At 40.7% G+C, this 18,585-nt stretch overlaps 1 protein-coding gene across 1 annotated transcript; it reads right to left on the bottom strand.

Moving 5' to 3' along the window:
- Nucleotides 1-1,150: 1,150 nt before the first annotated feature.
- Nucleotides 1,151-2,601, bottom strand: LOC147639132 (uncharacterized). The gene is made up of 3 exons (XM_086782809.1): nt 2,267-2,601; nt 1,903-1,949; nt 1,151-1,373 (listed from the first exon to the last, which is right to left on the bottom strand). The coding sequence occupies exons 1-3, from the start codon at nt 2,406-2,408 to the stop codon at nt 1,227-1,229; spliced, it is 336 nt and encodes a 111-aa protein (XP_086638935.1). The 5' UTR covers nt 2,409-2,601; the 3' UTR covers nt 1,151-1,226.
- Between the last annotated feature and the right edge of the window lie 15,984 nt (nt 2,602-18,585).

The raw sequence follows: 18,585 nt of genomic DNA, 5'->3' as shown, positions 1-18,585 counted from the left end.
CCACATCACTCCACATATTCAAACAATATTCAAATGCAAATCCATTGCATTTTTAATGACTTGGAACCATAAGACAATGAGATGCCTTTGGACCCTCCACAAGAAAAATCAATGTTGCTCTCCATAGGGATGGACTATAACACATGCCATGCTTGCCCTAAAGTATGCCACTCTTCATGAGTGTCCATAGTGTGGTTCATTAAGATATACGCAAGGTGTCCAAGGACAAAGGGTCCGTGATAAAGTCTTGAGACAATTTCCCACATCACTCCACGTATTAAAAAAATGTTCACATGCAAATCCATTACATCTTTTATGACTTCGCAACATAACACCAAATCCATAGATGACGTTATGATTATGCCTGCTGATTCTTTAGCGTGGAGGCATATCAAAGACAAGTGGGTGGAATTTTGGGAAGAGCCTCATCACATTCCAGTCAGAATAAAAAAGGATAAAGTCAATCCATTTGGCTTATAAAGTTCATCATGGTGTACATGGCCCATTTTCCAAGTCAACTATAACAACGTACCACCATGGTTAGCAAATAAAGAAGGAGCACCTTTTCCTTTCCTTGATAGTTCCAGGGAAGTACAAGGTTAAGAACATGTGTGTCTACTCAGCCCATTACTTGACAAGCTACACACATTATGGGATGGTATTGAAGTTCATGAATCATATAAGTGGTTTGGAGAAAGGACTATAATAGTGCGAGGAATACTTATGTGGACCATGCATGATTGGTCGGGCTATGGAGATTGCTCTGGTAAGTTGACTATTCTATGATTTCTTGATCAATTATAGTTTCACAATTTCTCTATTGCATATCTCACATTATTTGCATATCTCATCACAATGATTAGAGGAATTTCAATATATGGTTATAATGCATGCCCTATTTGTGGGCCTCGAGCCGTGTTCGTAATAGATTGGCAAGGCACCTATTTCTGGAATCATGATGCTTCGTGCTTCGGTAGCGACCGCATATTTAAAGACGACCATGTAAGTACAGTAAAGGACGCGAGGTCTACTAGGGAAATACATTGCTCCATGCAAAAAAGCAGATCTTGCAGTATATACCTTGATGAAAATAAAGAAGTGCAGTTAAATAACTCGATTTGATTAATTAATGGCAATGAGTGCTCTATGAGAAATGAACCGGCCATGCTGTGTTTGAAGCGATCAGTTTAAGCAAATTGAATAATTCCATTAAAAGCGAGATGAAGCTAAATTACACAGGTGCATATCCACACTGCGCGCAGGCCGGACGTAGAACCGTGGGCGCCGGAGACGAAGCTGGGCCTGGCCAGGCATTCACCAGGGCACCCGGGGCAGTCATTGTGGCACTGTGGGGGCCTTGATCCCGGCTGTCTCTGCATTGAGGAAATCACAATTCTGTGATGGGTCTTGCAATAATATTACATAAAATCGTCAAACATTTTTGTCTTCCCACTTGTGGAAAAAGAGTGTATCCTCTTTATGCAGCACAGTTGTACACTAGTAGAGCATATATATACAGTGCCACAGTACATGCAATAGCACTAGTGTACTATAGGCACTTGAAAAGGAAGAACGTTATAGGCAGCTGGGTGCTTGTGGCCTGCTTGTCTTCGATTAAGAAAAAACTGGCCTTTGTGAACGGCTATCTGGCTTGGGTCTGCCTACGCTTGGTGTGGGTGTGTGTGTGTGTATGTGAGTGAGAGAGAGAAGAAGACAGAGACACAAAGACGACACACAGTTGTGGTATCATGTAGTGCGTGTGTGTGTGCGCGCGCGCGAGTGTGTGAGTGCTGGGGGAGGGTGGTTGTTGACTAGAGAGAGAGAGTGTCACAGTGTACAGAAGTTGTGTGGCTTAAAATTTCAATTATTCTAGCTGATGTCAACGACAGTAAAAGCAACTACCTCGAGTTGGATCACGTCGCTCAGGTAACGCTCGCTTTGAGGTGCCTCTGCGTGAAGCCAAATCAACAAAGAAATGAATCTCCCTCCTTACCTCCCTGTCTTTCACTCTCTCTCTCTCTCACACACACACAGCCACACACACATAGAATCCAGCCTACATCCCTCCCTCCGTCTCTCTCTCTCTCTCTCTCTCTCTCTCTCTCTCTCTCTCAATCACAGGAGCACACACAGAATGCATGGCACTTTTTCTTTCCCACTACGTTGAGTCAGAATGGAAGAAGAGTTGGATTTTTAAAAAAATTCACACGGAAGTTCGAGTGAAAAGAGGCGGGAGTTATTTATACATTTATGAGACATCACAGACCGTTTCCGTCAAGGAGCAGAACCACCCACGCCCTCGGACGCAAGGACAAGACAAGCAGAAGCAGAAGCAGCAGTAACAGTGCGAAGCTACGGGGTGGGACCCGCCAGAGGCAACGAGCAACTGCCAGGGATGGAGCTGCCATAATGCCATTCTATCTGTTTGACATTCTGTGTATGTGGAAAGAATGCAGTTAAAGAGTGTGGAAGGCAGAACAGGAGCGGTCTCCGCCTAGAAATGCAGTTGAGAGAGGGAGGCGGGAGGAGGAGGAGGAGGAGGATGTGCTTGTAGCGTGCACGACCTGCAGAACTCTCACTCTCCGGGACGGACGGTCGTTGTTGTTGTGTCAGACGCCAAACCAGTAACCTTGCCTTCATATACTTCATATATGACAAACACATTATACTATGTATTAAAAAAAATCGTATCCTTCAAGTTGAAGTAGAAGATGCTAACATATATATATATGTGTAATTATAATACTATGCATATAGAAGTTAAATTCTTCAAGTGATCAGTGATCACGTAAAGTTGAAAATTTTAAGATACGTGTGTCACGTGTGTACTATTTGGCCCTAATACTAGCTCAATTGATTTTTCAGATGTAAATTGTACTACTATGTAGCTCCTTTACTATTACATATTGTATTGTACTTTCCTAATACTAGCTCAATTGATTTTTTCATATATAAATTGTACTACTATGTAGCTCCTTTACTATTACATATTGTATGGTACTTTCCATATTAGATTAGTGTAGCTTTTTGAGATGCTTAACTAGAAGACAAAGTCACTAAGAGTAGTTCTAGTTCACTTAAATCAAGGTCAAATAATTGTGCCTCAATCTCTGATTTTATATTCACGTGATCACAAAATTTTTTTTGTTAATAACATGTTATTAACATGTTCACATGTTAACATGTTCTCAAAAAAGCCGGTGACAAGCGATCAGGTAATCGGGAAAAATTCCGCCGGGCTTTTTCTATACCCGGCGGGCCCGCCGGGCTTTGCTTTATCCCGGCGGGTCCCTGCGGGGTCGTCATATAGCCCGGCGGGGTAAAATTTTCTATATATATGGGCCCGGGAGGCCCTTTGGCAATACCAACTATGAAAGAATTGGAATAGGTGGTATTGGGACATAGATTACTTTTATAACATTAGGCGTACAAGGATGTCATGGTTGTGTGGTTATCTAGGATTTACAATTATGTTCCTAGAGCCTTAGAGGCTAATACAATGATGCCATCTAAGTCTTTATTTGATGTCGATGAAGATGTACACCTTAATGATGGTGCACCCCACTCTTTGTGCTTGCTTGACCTCTTGTAGTTGACATGCTTTAGACATACATGCCATTGCTTCTACATGCTTGAGTTAATCGATCAGCTTCTTTCTCCTTCTCTTCACGTATGTCGTGGGTGTTGACAGTGGCCTCTCTGGAGGCGAAGTCCACTGGAGTTTGTAAGATAAATTGAGCATATAGCATTTTAGCAAAATACAGTGGAGCGTCGGCGTTATGGAGAGGACGACCGTACACCTCCAAGAAAATGCGCTCGGCATTGGTTTTGATATCATTGTGAGTGCATCGAGAAATCTTCCATCTTCCCTTCTTAATCTCGCCATCAGGACATGGCCATATTTCCTTTATCATCTCTGTGGTTACGCGTTTGTTTATGTCTTTCCATTGGGCATAAGTTGGATTTGTCCATTTCGATAACCTGCATGCTGTTCTTGTAGCTTCGCGGGCTGTCAGGCCATGTGCAAGGGCCTTCATTTGCTCGTATGCCTTCTTGGCTAACTCCTGATGCTCGTTCGCTTGCGCCTGCTCCATATCTGCATGAACGTAAATGACTTTAGGATTTTAATGAACTGTAAAGATCAACGTAAGATAAATTGACCATTACTCTCAAAATCTTGAAGTCAAACACCACGAGAGGAGATATGTATTGCAAAGACTCGATGAGAAATATCCACTTGACTCCAAAAACACTCCAAACAATGCTCGCACATCAAATTTTGAAGAGAAAACATAAACTTAAACACCACAAGAGGAGAGAGATATTGCAAAGACTCAATGAAGAGCTAGAAACAAAATTTTGAAACATTGGACACATCAAATTTTGAAGAGAGAAACAAAATGCCATTCCTGAAACTTAATCTCTTGATATTGTATCATTACAAAGTTGGGGTGAATGCCACCGATAGCTCTACAAGAGGATGTTGTGCCCTCGTAGGGTCAGTATTTAGTGATCTAAAAAATTCAACTACTTGCAAAATTGATTTTCGCTCATCGCGATTAGGCAGAAACATCCAATTTTTGACTCTATGAATAATAGTATCCATGGTAACTTTGTCATGGGAACTATTATCCATCCACAACTCTTGCACTTTTTGCCAAAAGTCATATAAAGTTTGTAATAAATATCCCAAGGCAAAAACATCAGATGCAGGAGTGTATGCATCTGCCAAAAATGGATCATAAAGCTCTGGGGCTATCCACGGCCGTTTATTTCGCTCTCTGTCTGCGTAGGAGACTGCCTGTGCCACCTTCTCAGCGTTCTTGTCTGCTTCAAATACAAAATTGAGAGACACCCGTTTTTTGGGCGCTCTCAGCAGCAACCCCCAATCGATAATACCTATGCGTGGCTTTAGCTCTTTTGTATAATCCAACACTACATTGAATGGATGTAGGTCGGTATGTACAATACCTGCCATATGTGCTGCCGCTAGGCCTTCCACCAGGGCATGCATAATATGTGGCATGCTTATTACTATTTGTTTTATTTTTGAAAGTTCTAGATGACTTAAAGGGATATTATCAGGCGGGGGTTGTCTCCATCCTCGATCCAAACAAAAAATTGCTCTGGTGAACTCACTGAATCTGAAGGGAACCTTTAGAAGAGTATCACCAAGAGCACCGCCATTATAGTACGGAAAAATTGTGATCCAAGGAGCCTCTTTTGTAAAGGCAATGCACCGGACAATCGATGGATGTAGCACTTGCATACCCTGCTCTACCTGGAAGCTCTCGAACTTCGCGCTGCCTTCTCCTTTGTAGTGCTTTCCGCAAAAAGTGATGTGCTCCGGTAAAAATGATATACCTTTAATAGTATACTCTTTTACTGTTCCAAAAACACCGGAGCCTATTGTTCATCCTTCGAACAGAGCCTCGTGCGGGATGCCAATAAGATGTGTGCACATAGAATTGTAGATGGTACGATTAATGACACCTGTACCACTTGCATCTGCCTGACTGGACGTTGCAGCGACGTCCTGGGCAATGCGCACTCTTTTGGGGAGGGACTCTGCATCCAACGCCTTCATGCGCTTGCTCTTGGCTCTTTGCTCGCTCCATACAACATCCCATAACTGTAGACGTTGCTATTGGCTTCAGGCGGGGCAGCATCTCTAAGATCACTGCATGCTACATGCATGCTCCCCAAAATGGTTCGTGTTATGTGTTGATGGTTGAAATCTGCTATCTTCTGTCTATCAAGCAACTCAGCATTGCCTCCGCTTCGAAGCCGACGCTGTGCATTTTTCCATATTTGGTCTATTAGATCTCGCATGAGTATCTCAGACTCATTGATCTTTTTGACGACATCATCAGTACATTGTGACACTGTGATGACCGCTTCAATGCGAATTGCTCGCAGAACAATTTTACGCTCTTCGGGGGAAAGCATGTTTTTTTGTCTTCGTAAATCTAGCAAATATCACTAAACACAAAAAAACAGAATATCAAACATTACTGATACTGACATCAAGCAAACGTGAGAGAACAGCAACAAGTATATCAATATCGTCAATGTTCATACAAAAACGGAATATCAAATAATTTTAATGAACTCAACATCATCCAATATATCATCAAACGTGAGAGAACAGCAACAAGTGTATCATTACTTATCAATGATCAAACAAAAACAGAATATATTACACAATATTACTGAACTCAACATCATGCAATACATTATCGAACGTGAGACAACCGCAACAAGCGCATTATTACTTACGAAGTGTATACATTATCGAATGAGAGAGAGAGAGAGGGGGGGAGGAAGAGAGAGAGGTGTGACAGATAGAGAGGAAAAATTAAATGATATTTTTTATAGTTTTGTGAGTTCCTAAAGAGAGAAAAATAATGTTTTGTAATCCTAAAGCACTCCTCATCTACATACCTATCGTAATAGAGAGAGAGATGTGAAGTGTATTATGAGAGAGAGAGAGAGAGAGAGAGAGTTGTGAAGTGTATCATTGCGAGAGAGAGAGAGAGAATTGTGAAGTGTATCATGAGAGAGAGAGAGGAGAGGAAGAGAGAGTTGTGAACAGATAGAGAGAAGAAACATTAGATGACATTTTTAATGTTTTTGTGAGTTCTTAAAGAGAAAAATAATGTATTGTTTTAATTTTTAAGTAAATAGAGGGAGAAAAAAGAAATTATTAAGAATTATGTATATTTTAAGAGAAATAAAAAAAAACATTATCTACACATCTATCGTGTTGTGAAGTGAATCATGAGAGAGATAGAGAAAGAGTTGTGAAGTGTATCATGAGAGAGAGGGGGATAAGAAGAGAGAGATTCATATTTTTCGAGTTACGAATCACGATATTATAAAATAAAACGTTTAGACAATATGATGTAAACTTTGATCCATGAAATACTCATGCTGCGTTAGCAACCAAGTATCGCATGGATCAAACACAATAAAAACAATACAAGTCAAATCAAACAAATTTACGACATTTATTCGACCGCGTTAACGATCATATGCCGAAATACGCAAGCAAATTTACGACACTTTTTCGACCGCGTTAACGATCAAATGCTGCAATATGCAAAAAACATTTTATGCACTGTGGACGACACCAACTTGCCGCATTAACGACAAAACGCCGCCCGATTCTATGGGAATACCAACAGGATACGAACATACACTGGCCGCGTTACCGACCATATGTTCGCATTTGACAAAGGGAAGGGAAGGGAAGGTGACATCGCCATAACGATACTATGCTTGCCGCATTACCGACTAGTACCGCTACGGCGTGCCATACTTACCACAGGACACAGACTAGCCGCGTTACCGACTAAGTGCCCCAGGGTAAGCACCATTCCGAAGAATGGCCTTACACACACACCAGTCGTGTGGCGGGCCACCCAAATCCTGCCGCGCATTGCGACAATGGGCGGCTGCCCGCACGAACTCACCCACACACACATCCCTCATGTGGCGGACCACCCACATCCGGCCGCGCATTGCGACAGTGGGCGGCTGCCCGCACGAACACACCCACATACACACACACACACAAGTTTTCATTACCTGTGTATGCTAATATGTATATAATATGTATATAAATGTATATGTACATGTGTACATATATATATATATATATGTAACAAGACCGCTTCAAATACAATACAGAATATTGGTAGACAACAAGACAAGATCAAATAGATGGAGAGAGAGAGAGAGATTTTATTATATTGTAAGAGAGGTTACAACGGAAAAAGTACTTCTATACAGAAGCTCGACAACCCGACCACCCTCGAGCGTTTGTATGCATAGGCTGCCTTGATCACACTCACACTCGCAACCACACTCTCAATCGCAATCACACTCTCAATCAGATTCACAATCGCAATCACAAGAGGTCTCGCGATATATGTGTCACACAGACTCCCGGTGTGCCGAATATAGAGACGCGTTCTCCAAAAATAGCCAAAAGTGAGATGGTGCTCCAAAAGCGCGCGACCCTTTCCTACAAATTTTGGCTCGCGTAAAAAAACAAAAGAAAACTTTTTGAAAAGATTAGCAAAGTTGAGTTTTTTTTTTCAACACTGAAAAAATCGACCCTTCTTCAAGCTTCCGTATCTCCAAAACTGATGAGAATTTACTTGCGCTCGTGAGATAGTGTTTTGTTCTCCTCGGCGAGCTCTACAAGCGCTGTGAGACACTCTCTCTCTAGACTTGCCTCCGAATTCTCAAAAAATAGACTTTAATATTGAATTTTCTAGAGAGAGAATGAACGCTGATATGATGGCATCCTTTAACTTCTTCTGAAAAGCTGTCTTTTCGGGTTCCGACCAACGGAATGCTACTTTCTTCTTTGTTAGATCATGTTTTCTTACTTTTTCTCTAATCTAAGGCATCAAATGAGATTTAAAACGACTAAAGTATGAAACCTTCACTTTGGCAAAGTTGTTCTATGTGATAAGGACTACATTTCATACATACAAAACTTTTTCTAATTCAATCCATAACATGCTCAAAAATCAATCCAAATGTATGCACTTGTGAAGGTGGGATGTCACTCTCAGAACATGCCCATATGAGACTGCCCAAACATCCAAAATCACATAAAAATCGCTTTTAAACTTTATCTACATGCATGATACAAAAAAGTTTATTATGGCCTACAAGGGTCTATTACATACTCCCCTCCTCTCAAAAACTTTGTCCTCAGAGTTGGAAAGAAGGAAACTCTGATCTCAAAGTATCTAGATCTACCCAAGAAGCATCTTCGACAGGATATAAATCCCATTTAACCAAAACCTCTACTATGTTTCTATTCCTAAGGTTTCAAACTCTCCTATCTAAAATGTAATCTGGTTGAACTCGAAGGGAACCATCATCTTGAAGCTTAGAGTTGTCCTGCAAAACATGGTGAACAAGAACATATTTCTTCAACAAACTAACATGGAAAACTGGATGGACCTTAACATGAGAAGGAAGTTCAAGTTCTTAAGCCAATGATCCTATCTTTTTCAAAACTTTGAAAGGTCCAGCAAAACGAGTAGACAATCTTCTATCCTTCCCCAAAACCAAATTACTTCGTTGAGGCAATACCCTTAAGAAAACCATGTCTCCCTTTTCAAATTCCAAACCCCTCTTATTCTTGTCATATTGTTTCTTTTGTCTCTTTTGAGCCTCACGTATGTGTTTCTTGATTTTTGCCATTTGTTCATCCATTTGTTCAAGCATGTCTTTTGAAACTTCAACCTTGTTATCAGGATCAGAGAAGTTTAGAGGTGTAGCACAATTATACCCATACATGGCTTCAAAAGGTGTCATTTTAATGGATGCATGCCATGAGCTATTGTATGCAAATTTTACAAGTGACAAATAGTCAGTCCAATTGGTTTGTTTCTCATTTACATACATCCTAAGCATGTCCTCTAAAACCCGATTAACCCTTTCAGTTTCACCATCTGTTTGTGAAGGTGGGATGTCACTCTCAGAACATGCCCATATGAGACTGCCCAAACATCCAAAATCACATAAAAATCGCTTTTAAACTTTATCTACATGCATGATACAAAAAAGTTTATTATGGCCTACAAGGGTCTATTACATACTCCCCTCCTCTCAAAAACTTTGTCCTCAGAGTTGGAATGAAGGAAACTCTGATCTCAAAGTATCTAGATCTACCCAAGAAGCATCTTCGACAGGATATAAATCCCATTTAACCAAAACCTCTACTATGTTTCTATTCCTAAGGTTTCAAACTCTCCTATCTAAAATGTAATCTGGTTGAACTCGAAGGGAACCATCATCTTGAAGCTTAGAGTTGTCCTGCAAAACATGGTGAACAAGAACATATTTCTTCAACAAACTAACATGGAAAACTGGATGGACCTTAACATGAGAAGGAAGTTCAAGTTCTTAAGCCAATGATCCTATCTTTTTCAAAACTTTGAAAGGTCCAGCAAAACGAGTAGACAATCTTCTATCCTTCCCCAAAACCAAATTACTTCGTTAAGGCAATACCCTTAAGAAAACCATGTCTCTCTTTTCAAATTCCAAACCCCTCTTATTCTTGTCATATTGTTTCTTTTGTCTCTTTTGAGCCTCACGTATGTGTTTCTTGATTTTTGCCATTTGTTCATCCATTTGTTCAAGCATGTCTTTTGAAACTTCAACCTTGTTATCAGGATCAGAGAAGTTTAGAGGTGTAGCACAATTATACCCATACATGGCTTCAAAAGGTGTCATTTTAATGGATGCATGCCATGAGCTATTGTATGCAAATTTTACAAGTGACAAATAGTCAGTCCAATTCAACGTTGGACATCAAATCCATATTCCAATATTCAGGATCTAACATGTAAGAAGCACTGTGCAGTGGCGAGTGCGCTCCAATCCATCTAGCATGAAAGTACTTCAACAGAACTTTTCTTTGTCTACTGGAGAATGGTACACGCCATTGCTTTTCCACCACTGAATGCTCTAATTTCTCAGGACACTCCAAACTCCGCTGGACAGTCCACCATTGCATCCATGCTTTTCCGAGATTAGGCGCTCTTTGATCAAGACTTCGTACAGCATACATAACAGGCATCATTACATGGTATGCATCCATCACACTGTTCCACCAACTTCTTCTCGTAAGCGCTCCCTTCAAGACTTTGATTTTCTCTTTCACTTTTTCAAGTTGAGTGTTCTCCCAGTCATGAAATGCCATGCATGTAAATGTTTCACAAACTGCATCTTTATTTCTAAGAAGAGACTCAAAAGTGTAAAAGTGAGTGCAAAACCTAGTCTCCGCTGGAAGCTTTAACATAACTGACATGCGAGGTCGAAACATATCTAAAACTCTTTGTCTCTTGAGCATGAATTTCACAAGCTGGGGAGCAGTGTCGACGATCGAGGCAAACCATTTGGTATCATCAGATTTATACCAATCTTTTAATACAAGATTCAAACTATGAGTATTACATCCTACTGGAAAAATATGTGGATATTGTCGCTGTAGGATTCTGGATGCATTTTTACAATTTTTTGCATTGTCCATGACGACTTGGACTACATTTTTGGCACCCACTTCCTCTATCACAGAGCTAATGACTCGAGCAATGTAAGCCCCAGTTTTGATTGAACCAGCTGAATCCACGGCACGGATGAAAGTCTCACCTCTAGGTGAAATAACCATTACATTAATTAATGGTTTTCTTTGCACATTAGACCATCCATCACTTACTATACTACATCCAGAAAGCTCTATATTGCTAAGAATTATTCTTTGTACACGTTCTTTTACCTGCGCATAACATTTCTCTAATAGATCATTTCGCATAGCATGGTACGTAGGCGGTGAAAACCCTGGTCCAAACTCACCAATTTTCTTCCATGCTCTCTTCCAATGGTCACTGTCCACCATCATCATAGCACTCCCAGAAAAGTAAATCGCTTCAGCGAGGACGAGTTGTGCATCATCGAGTCGACCTTGACGTAGGCTTTCTTGCAATGAAGTTTGACGCATGGGTATATTTCCTACATCAAAGTTTCGCTTACAAGAAGATGCACTGGGTAGATTACTTTCTGGTTGCACATTGCCGTTCGGGGTACAAGTAGGCGATGTAGCGGGAGTTTGATGATTAGAACAACAGTGTTCTTGCTGCCTTGATACATTAACGGTAGGAGTGTCATGTTTTCTTGAATCTTTCTTTTGAATTTCTTCTCTTATGCATTTGGCCACTATAGGTGCAGAGGGGTGGGTACATGACTTTTTCTTCGGTCCGCCTAAAAAGTGTTCTCTTAGTCGAGGAGCCCCACCTGATTTTACTGCATGGCATAGCTTACACTCCCAATCTATGAATCGATCACCAACGTTAATTGCATATTGCCACTCTATCCCAGGTGCCTTTTTTTTCCTGCTATTTGAAATTTGGACTCTATTGGAGGTATCACTGGATCCAACATTGTCCTCCATCTCAACAAATAACCTATTCAACCAAGCATATAACAATGAATACACAAATGAAAAAACAACAAATCACTCACGTATAACAAAACATACATTAGCAGACAAAGTACTTCGAAACTATCTTGGCAAATACAAAAGATCATCACATAACACAAAACTACTTCAAACTATCTTGCAAGGTCTTACTACAAAACTACTTCGAAACTATCATGCACATTGCACCCCCAATGAAGGATGCCTTTTGTACCCAATTAAGAATACTTTACACAATCAAAGATCTATGCTTGCCCAATACTCTAGTATAGGACAATAGACCTTCTCTAACATTCACAAAAAAAATCAAAGATCTATGCTTGCCCAATACTCTAGTATAGGACAATAGACCCTTGTCTACTCTAAACTATATCAAGTATCAAGAACCAATACAAGCCCCTAAGCAGGACTCTTGGCTCCATCAAACCATTCATAAAGCAGAATGAGGTAGATTACGTACGTGGCTCAAATGCAAAGCTGAATGACTCCAAATTTGTCCCTAAATCTCCGCAAGTATTAGCTACGAACCACACCCTACCCCCAGTTCAAAGAACTAAGGACGAGTGGCTCAATAGCCTTAGGAGTGCCTACAAGGAAAGACGACAGCCCCTAAAATAAGGACGTTCTTTCCAAGAGGACACTTCTAGCAACTCGAGAGCTCTACAAGTACTTTGAGGAGAGATATCACGCCCCCAAAACAAGGACTATCTTCCCAAAAGTTGTACGATGGGTGTTGGGTAGTGTTTATATACAGAATAATACCCCGCCGGTATTCTTTCTCTTTCCCGGCGGGCCCGCCGGGAAAGGTAAAAGCCCGGAGGTGTTACTGGACTAGTGGGTTCCGACAGGTCATTTCTCAGGTCATGTGAATATACATTGTGATCACAAGTTTTAATATGTTAACACTAGGTTTTGTTAACGTGATCACGAAATTGTGAAGACGTTAATGAAATCCCTGGCCTCAATCTTGTCATTGGCTGCCCCTACTTCTCCAAACTTTGATATTTATGCAATGGTGTAACGTATATAAACCATTTCTTATCTTTGGATCATCTAGTGACATTAGGGAAAATTTGGACTCAAAAAGGGGCCTTGTCAGAGATCCCTTGGGATGGTGATGTGGACAAAGCAAGCCAATAAATCCACATATAATATTGGAGGGTACGTGCGTCATTTTTGAGTTCTTTATTCCATTAACTGACATGTAGGGTGTTTTTTAATTCAAAACAATGCATCTTGAGTATAGTTTTTTATTCCCACTATGGTGCCTTATTTTATTGAAAAAAGACACCACTCTCTTTCTTCATTACACTTTTGAATGTAACGAAGCCAACCAAACTTGAACCGAACTTCGTCCCTGCAACCCATCATCTTGCATTGTCTCCCTCATTGTCTTCCCGATTGCACAACCACAACCACTCCAAATCCGAATTTTTTTGAGCGGGAGGTTTTTGATTTTCTCTTCTTCTCAAGGCGGCAAGTTTTGAAAAAGGATGGAAAAGTATTTGTTCTTCATGCGCCATACCTGCTTGTGCATGAATAACAATCCCATTTCTTACCTTTTTCAAGTGAGGGTTGTGCTTACAAGTACTCTGAACATTTTGGTTCATCCAGGATACCAACAAGTTTGTTTGATGGACAAGGAGGTATTATTTAGTGATGTTGTCTTTTGGTTTTAATGAAGCAATCTTCTTCACGGGAGATAAGTGTAATATCTTTGGTTTTTTTTTGTTAAAGTGTGAGTTCATGATGCTTTTTGGTGTTGTTAAAGCACAGAACAATGCAATGGAACCTGTGCAGCAAAAGAGGAAAAAGGTGGACATCCACTTCCAAGTAGAACCCGATTATGCTCCCTGCTGCTGTAAGAGAAATTGGTCTAGGCCAGCATGCGAAGCCCGCATTACTGACCTTCAAAATGAAGGAAAGAAAATAATGGACCTTTGGTTGGATGGTAGTATTTACCCACCAGATCCAACCTCCTCTCAATCTCCATCATTCTTTGGGTTGACAAGTTTCTTCAAGTTTTGTGTGAGGGTGAAAATGGATTGCTTGGGTATTGCAAAAGACTGTTTGGCCAATGTCAAAGTATCTTTGAAAGACATTTGAGTGATAGAGATGCCAGGATAAAAATGCTTGAAGGTGCGAATTTTTACTTGGCATCGATCTCAACAGCTTTGCAAGCTTCAAACGAGGACAAAGCAAAAGTTTGTGCTGGGTTACAAAAAGAGTTTGATCATTTGCAGTAGACTATTTGTAAGATGCAGGACACTATTAAGGAGAAGAATGAAATTTTGGCAGTTCGAGAAATCAACAACTTCACATTGGAGAGTGAGAATGCACACCTTCGAAAACAACTTGAAAAGTTCAATGGAAAATTGCAATATTTGAAAGACACGCCATTGGGTGCTCGATTACGCAAGAGACAGATCAAACCATTGGAAGAACTCAATGTTGGAGGTGGCCAATGGAAGCGTCGTGTAAAAGCTTGCAGGTATTGGGATCTATAATTTCTTTGAGCTTAAATTTCTTTGAGCACTCACTTTCATTTTCATCTTTAGTTCCTTTTTTGGAGATGGGGGATTGGGTGTGGGGGTGGTATAGTTAGATGAATGGTGGACTGAAATAGCTATCGTTGTTGCTTCAGGATGGTCACAGATGTTGTGGGTCCAAAAGAGCAAGGTTCTGATATATTTGGCAAAGTTCTGACAAAAGACATCGTGGAGTCAGCAATACAGCATCCTAAGTTTGCAAGACTTCGATCGGACATAGCAAAGCAATCCTTGCAGGAGGTGAGTGAAGCATTCACGCCTGCAGATGCACAAGGTATATGTGACATGGCTGGTATAAGCACAAAGTCTTACAGGATGTTGTTTAATAAAGTTAAAGAGGGTTTCAATTGTAAGCTTGGAAAAAAAAACAGTAATTCCCATTCCAAAACCATTTCACGTAAACAAAGCTCGAAATATTCTCAACTTGGGAATGGTCGAACTTGTTGGAGAGCCTTGTCACGTGTCTAGCACATTGACAGTGACTAAAAAGAGCGGGGAACAGAAAATTATAGAGCTTACAGAGTTCAACAATTTCATCATGGATGTTCGGAAATTACAAATGGCTATGGTGAAATTTTATGACATCAGTGTACATGAGTGCAATGGAAGGCTGAAATTTGTTTTGAAACTTGATGAGAGTGAGGTGATCAAAGGACAGAAGCTGGAAAGGGTTAGCATTACTTTAATGAATAGAGCTTTGGATGCAAGTATCAGTAATGCTGATGAGAAGCACTTTAGTGTACAATCCGAAAATGAGATTTGGTGGCTGGCTGCATTTGAGGTGACGTGCTATCCATTTTTAAAAAAAGAATATTATGTTGCTATCCTCTTGTTATGATGTTGTAGACAATCTAACAGTTGTTGTTAACAGGTTCCAACAAAGACCCATGAAATTCTGAAGTGGTACTTCAACCAGACTGAGCTTCCTTCCACTATCCAGCAATGGCGAAAAGCTTTATGTAGAAGGATATGGTGAATATGAGGTTTGAATGGCACCTGGCTGCAGATCTTAAAACCTTGAAATGCATGTTTGGTATTTCCCAAGGAGCAATGGCCAAGTATCCTTGCCTGTATTGTATGACCGAACGAGGAGTCTCCAAAGGAGGAAAAGAGAGAGAATGGAAATGCCTAAATGCAATCAGTAATAGGCGTGAACTCCCAAATCGTGATGCTCCAGGAGTGGATCCTAATTGGGATCCAATTCTTCCTATCCCTTTGATCAGAGTTCATATTTGTGTTTTGCATGCGCTGGTTAGAATAATTGAGAAACTAGTCTACATGTACATCGAATTTTCATGGAATATGAAACCAGTAGTAGAGAGTGAAAGAACTATTAAAAAAATAGAGCAAGTGCTTTCAGATGCAGGTTTACATTGTGGTCAAGTGAAGATTGAGAAGGACTTGAGAAGATCAGGGAAGACCGGAAATGTTCCTAGCAAACCATGTTTTGGAGGTGCAAAAGCCAGAAAGTTCTTATCTAATCATACCCAGAGAGGTCATCTGGGTACAGATTTTGAGGTGTGGAGGAAGCTTCATGCAGCTGTACCTGATCGAGGCTCTTCAGGACAAGCAAGGGTGGCAAAGGCCAAAGCGTGGTTGGCACTTGATCGCCTAGCACCTCTGTTGCAAAAAGCAAGGTTTAAAGATGGGGATGTTGAGAAATTTGAGGCAGTTGTGACAGAGTTCTACACTAGCTATGAAAAGGCATGGGGTGCGACAAACTTGACACAATACATGGTTATTACTTGAAAACCTACAGCTTTGAGTATTTTTTGTTGTTCAAAAAATATTGTACGATACTAAATGTCTTGTTGTTGTTGAGCATTTGTAGCACATTTTGCATGCACATGGAACCTTTTTTGCGGAAGAGTTTGGAAAAGAACAAGAGCTTTCATCTATGTCCCATATAAATGTTTCCAATATATATACATTTCATAGTTTGTAATGGTAAACAAGAAGAGTATTGAGAAATATGACGAAACTTCTTAGCAACTGGAACAATCTAAATTTGTTAATCTGGAGCAGAGACTTCCCCCAGGCAGCCGAGCCTTTTTTGATGACGTTTCTGCATCATCTTCTTCATCCTCTATCAATGGCACAACAGGGACCTTTGGCCTTGCTGTTCTAAGAAGATGCTTCTTCCCGCAATCACTCAACAGATTAGGATCTGTGATTCCACATGCCAACCCGTAAGCAGCATCTGTTAAATAATATTTACATCTTAACGAATATACTCCAGGACCCTCTCCAAAAATTCGAACAGCTGCTTGCCGCTCCAGAAGTATTGCCTTGTTAGCATTCAGCCTTAAGTGATAGCCACCTAAATACCTGGATAGAGTCTTTATCGCCATCAGAGGAAAACTGGCATTGTCCTTGGAGAAGCTAGCGTGAAATATCACAATTTGAGGGATTTTTAGGCAATGTATATATGTTCCTAGTGTCGAATCGTGGCCCAATCCCGCCATACGCTTGCCTGAAGCACGTTTGAGGAATGTGTCTTCATATATTTCCAGCTGAAAAAATAAAGGAGCATTAGCCAGAAACAACATCACCAAACATTTCAGGACAAAGTTGATAAAGACAAATCCACAACAAAAAAAAAACTAACCTCTTGGTTCTCATCTGCTTCAAGCGAGGCGTCTTGCCATAAATTAGTGCTCGAACTAGGAACGGTTTCCGCTGACTTATTTGGCACATCCCTAAACCCTCCCATGTTGGTGATATTCAGTCTGTCCCTTGCTTCTTGTAGCTCTTCCTCTGTGGCATCAACCACCGAACTGAGCTTCCTCTCTTCTTCAACATTGAACTCCTCAATCACATGAGGAGTGTCCTCCTCTTCAGCAACATCCTCAACGGTGGGACTAGCCTGACGAGAAATCGTGTCTTCACTTTCATTTGTTGCATGCGGCTCTGTATATTCTTCATCTGTTAATTGCACGTTCATGTGCAAGAAGCATAAGAAGGCATAAGAGTATTCCATCAAGCGGCATTTTCTTTTGTGAAAAGGGCATAGCAAAGCTCTCTTCTTAACACATGGCACCTTGTGCCAATCCCTGTTTAACCTCTGCTTCTTCTCCGGTGACACCTTGAGATTAAAATGAATGTGACTTTTCCCATCAATCATCATTGGTTCTTCCTTTGTGAGCTCGTCAAACTCTTGCTTTGCCTCTTCGAAGTATCCATGATGGCTAGAAAATGTATCCTCCAGAGAAAAATCGCAATTGAACATCAACGAAATTGCAGGGTGCAAATCATGATGTCGACATTTGTAGAGGAAGTCATATAATAGAGTTGCAGGTGTTTCTTTAATCTCTTCGTCCACATCAAATTCGACTTGAACTTGCGCCATGGCTGAATTCAAGGGTGTAGATAAGACATGGAAAATATTAGTTCAAGCAATGAATCAAGAGACAGTCGATCTTAAACAACAAATCTCTGTGTGGTGTGAATGGATTCAACATAACGCGAGAGGAGATGCCAGAGGAATCCAGGTATTCCTCCTCGCGTTGTAGTGAATCTATTTTTCCTAACGCAAATAAAATTGCAGCTAAGTCAAGGACCTCTTCTCGTGTTATGGTGAATCGATTCACCATAATGCGAGGAGGAATATTGTGCTTCCTATGGGACCTTCGTTCGCGTTATGGTGAATTGATTCACCGCAACATGACGACTTTATCATCCTAACGTTATGGTGAATTACAAATAAAGATAGTTCTCGAGTACCCATACTGAGAGAGGAGGTGTCAAACGAATAAAAATACTCTTCTTCGCAGTCAATTCACCATAAGGCGAGAAGTCATAGGTTTTCAATTCACCTTAACGCGATGAAAAGACAAAGCAAGAAGTTCTCCACGACTGAAACCAAAACAACGAAATAACAAAAGAAGAAGGAAGCACAAAAGAGATAAAAATACCAGGAAAACGAATTGTATACAATCGTCGCAGAAGATGGAGATGAAGGAGGTTGGAGGTTTGTCTTTGACGTTGGATACAGGAGGATGATTGATGAAGGAGGGTTGGAGGAGATAG

Source organism: Cibotium barometz, chromosome 4, assembly GCF_041138505.1.
Source record: "Cibotium barometz isolate CiBa-2024 chromosome 4, ASM4113850v1, whole genome shotgun sequence".
NCBI lineage: Eukaryota > Viridiplantae > Streptophyta > Polypodiopsida > Cyatheales > Cibotiaceae > Cibotium > Cibotium barometz.
This window is presented reverse-complemented; position numbering and strand designations above follow the sequence as displayed.

Bases quoted from the DNA above. Each gene is read 5' to 3' on its own strand.
- LOC147639132 (XM_086782809.1), bottom strand. From the start codon at position 2,408: ATGGCAGCTCCATCCCTGGCAGTTGCTCGTTGCCTCTGGCGGGTCCCA. The intron at 1,950-2,266 runs GTCTGTGATGTC...GGCTTCACGCAG, and splicing joins TCTGCTCCTTGACGGAAACG to AGGCACCTCAAAGCGAGCGT. The intron at 1,374-1,902 runs GTAGTTGCTTTT...TCCTCAATGCAG, and splicing joins GCGACGTGATCCAACTCGAG to AGACAGCCGGGATCAAGGCC.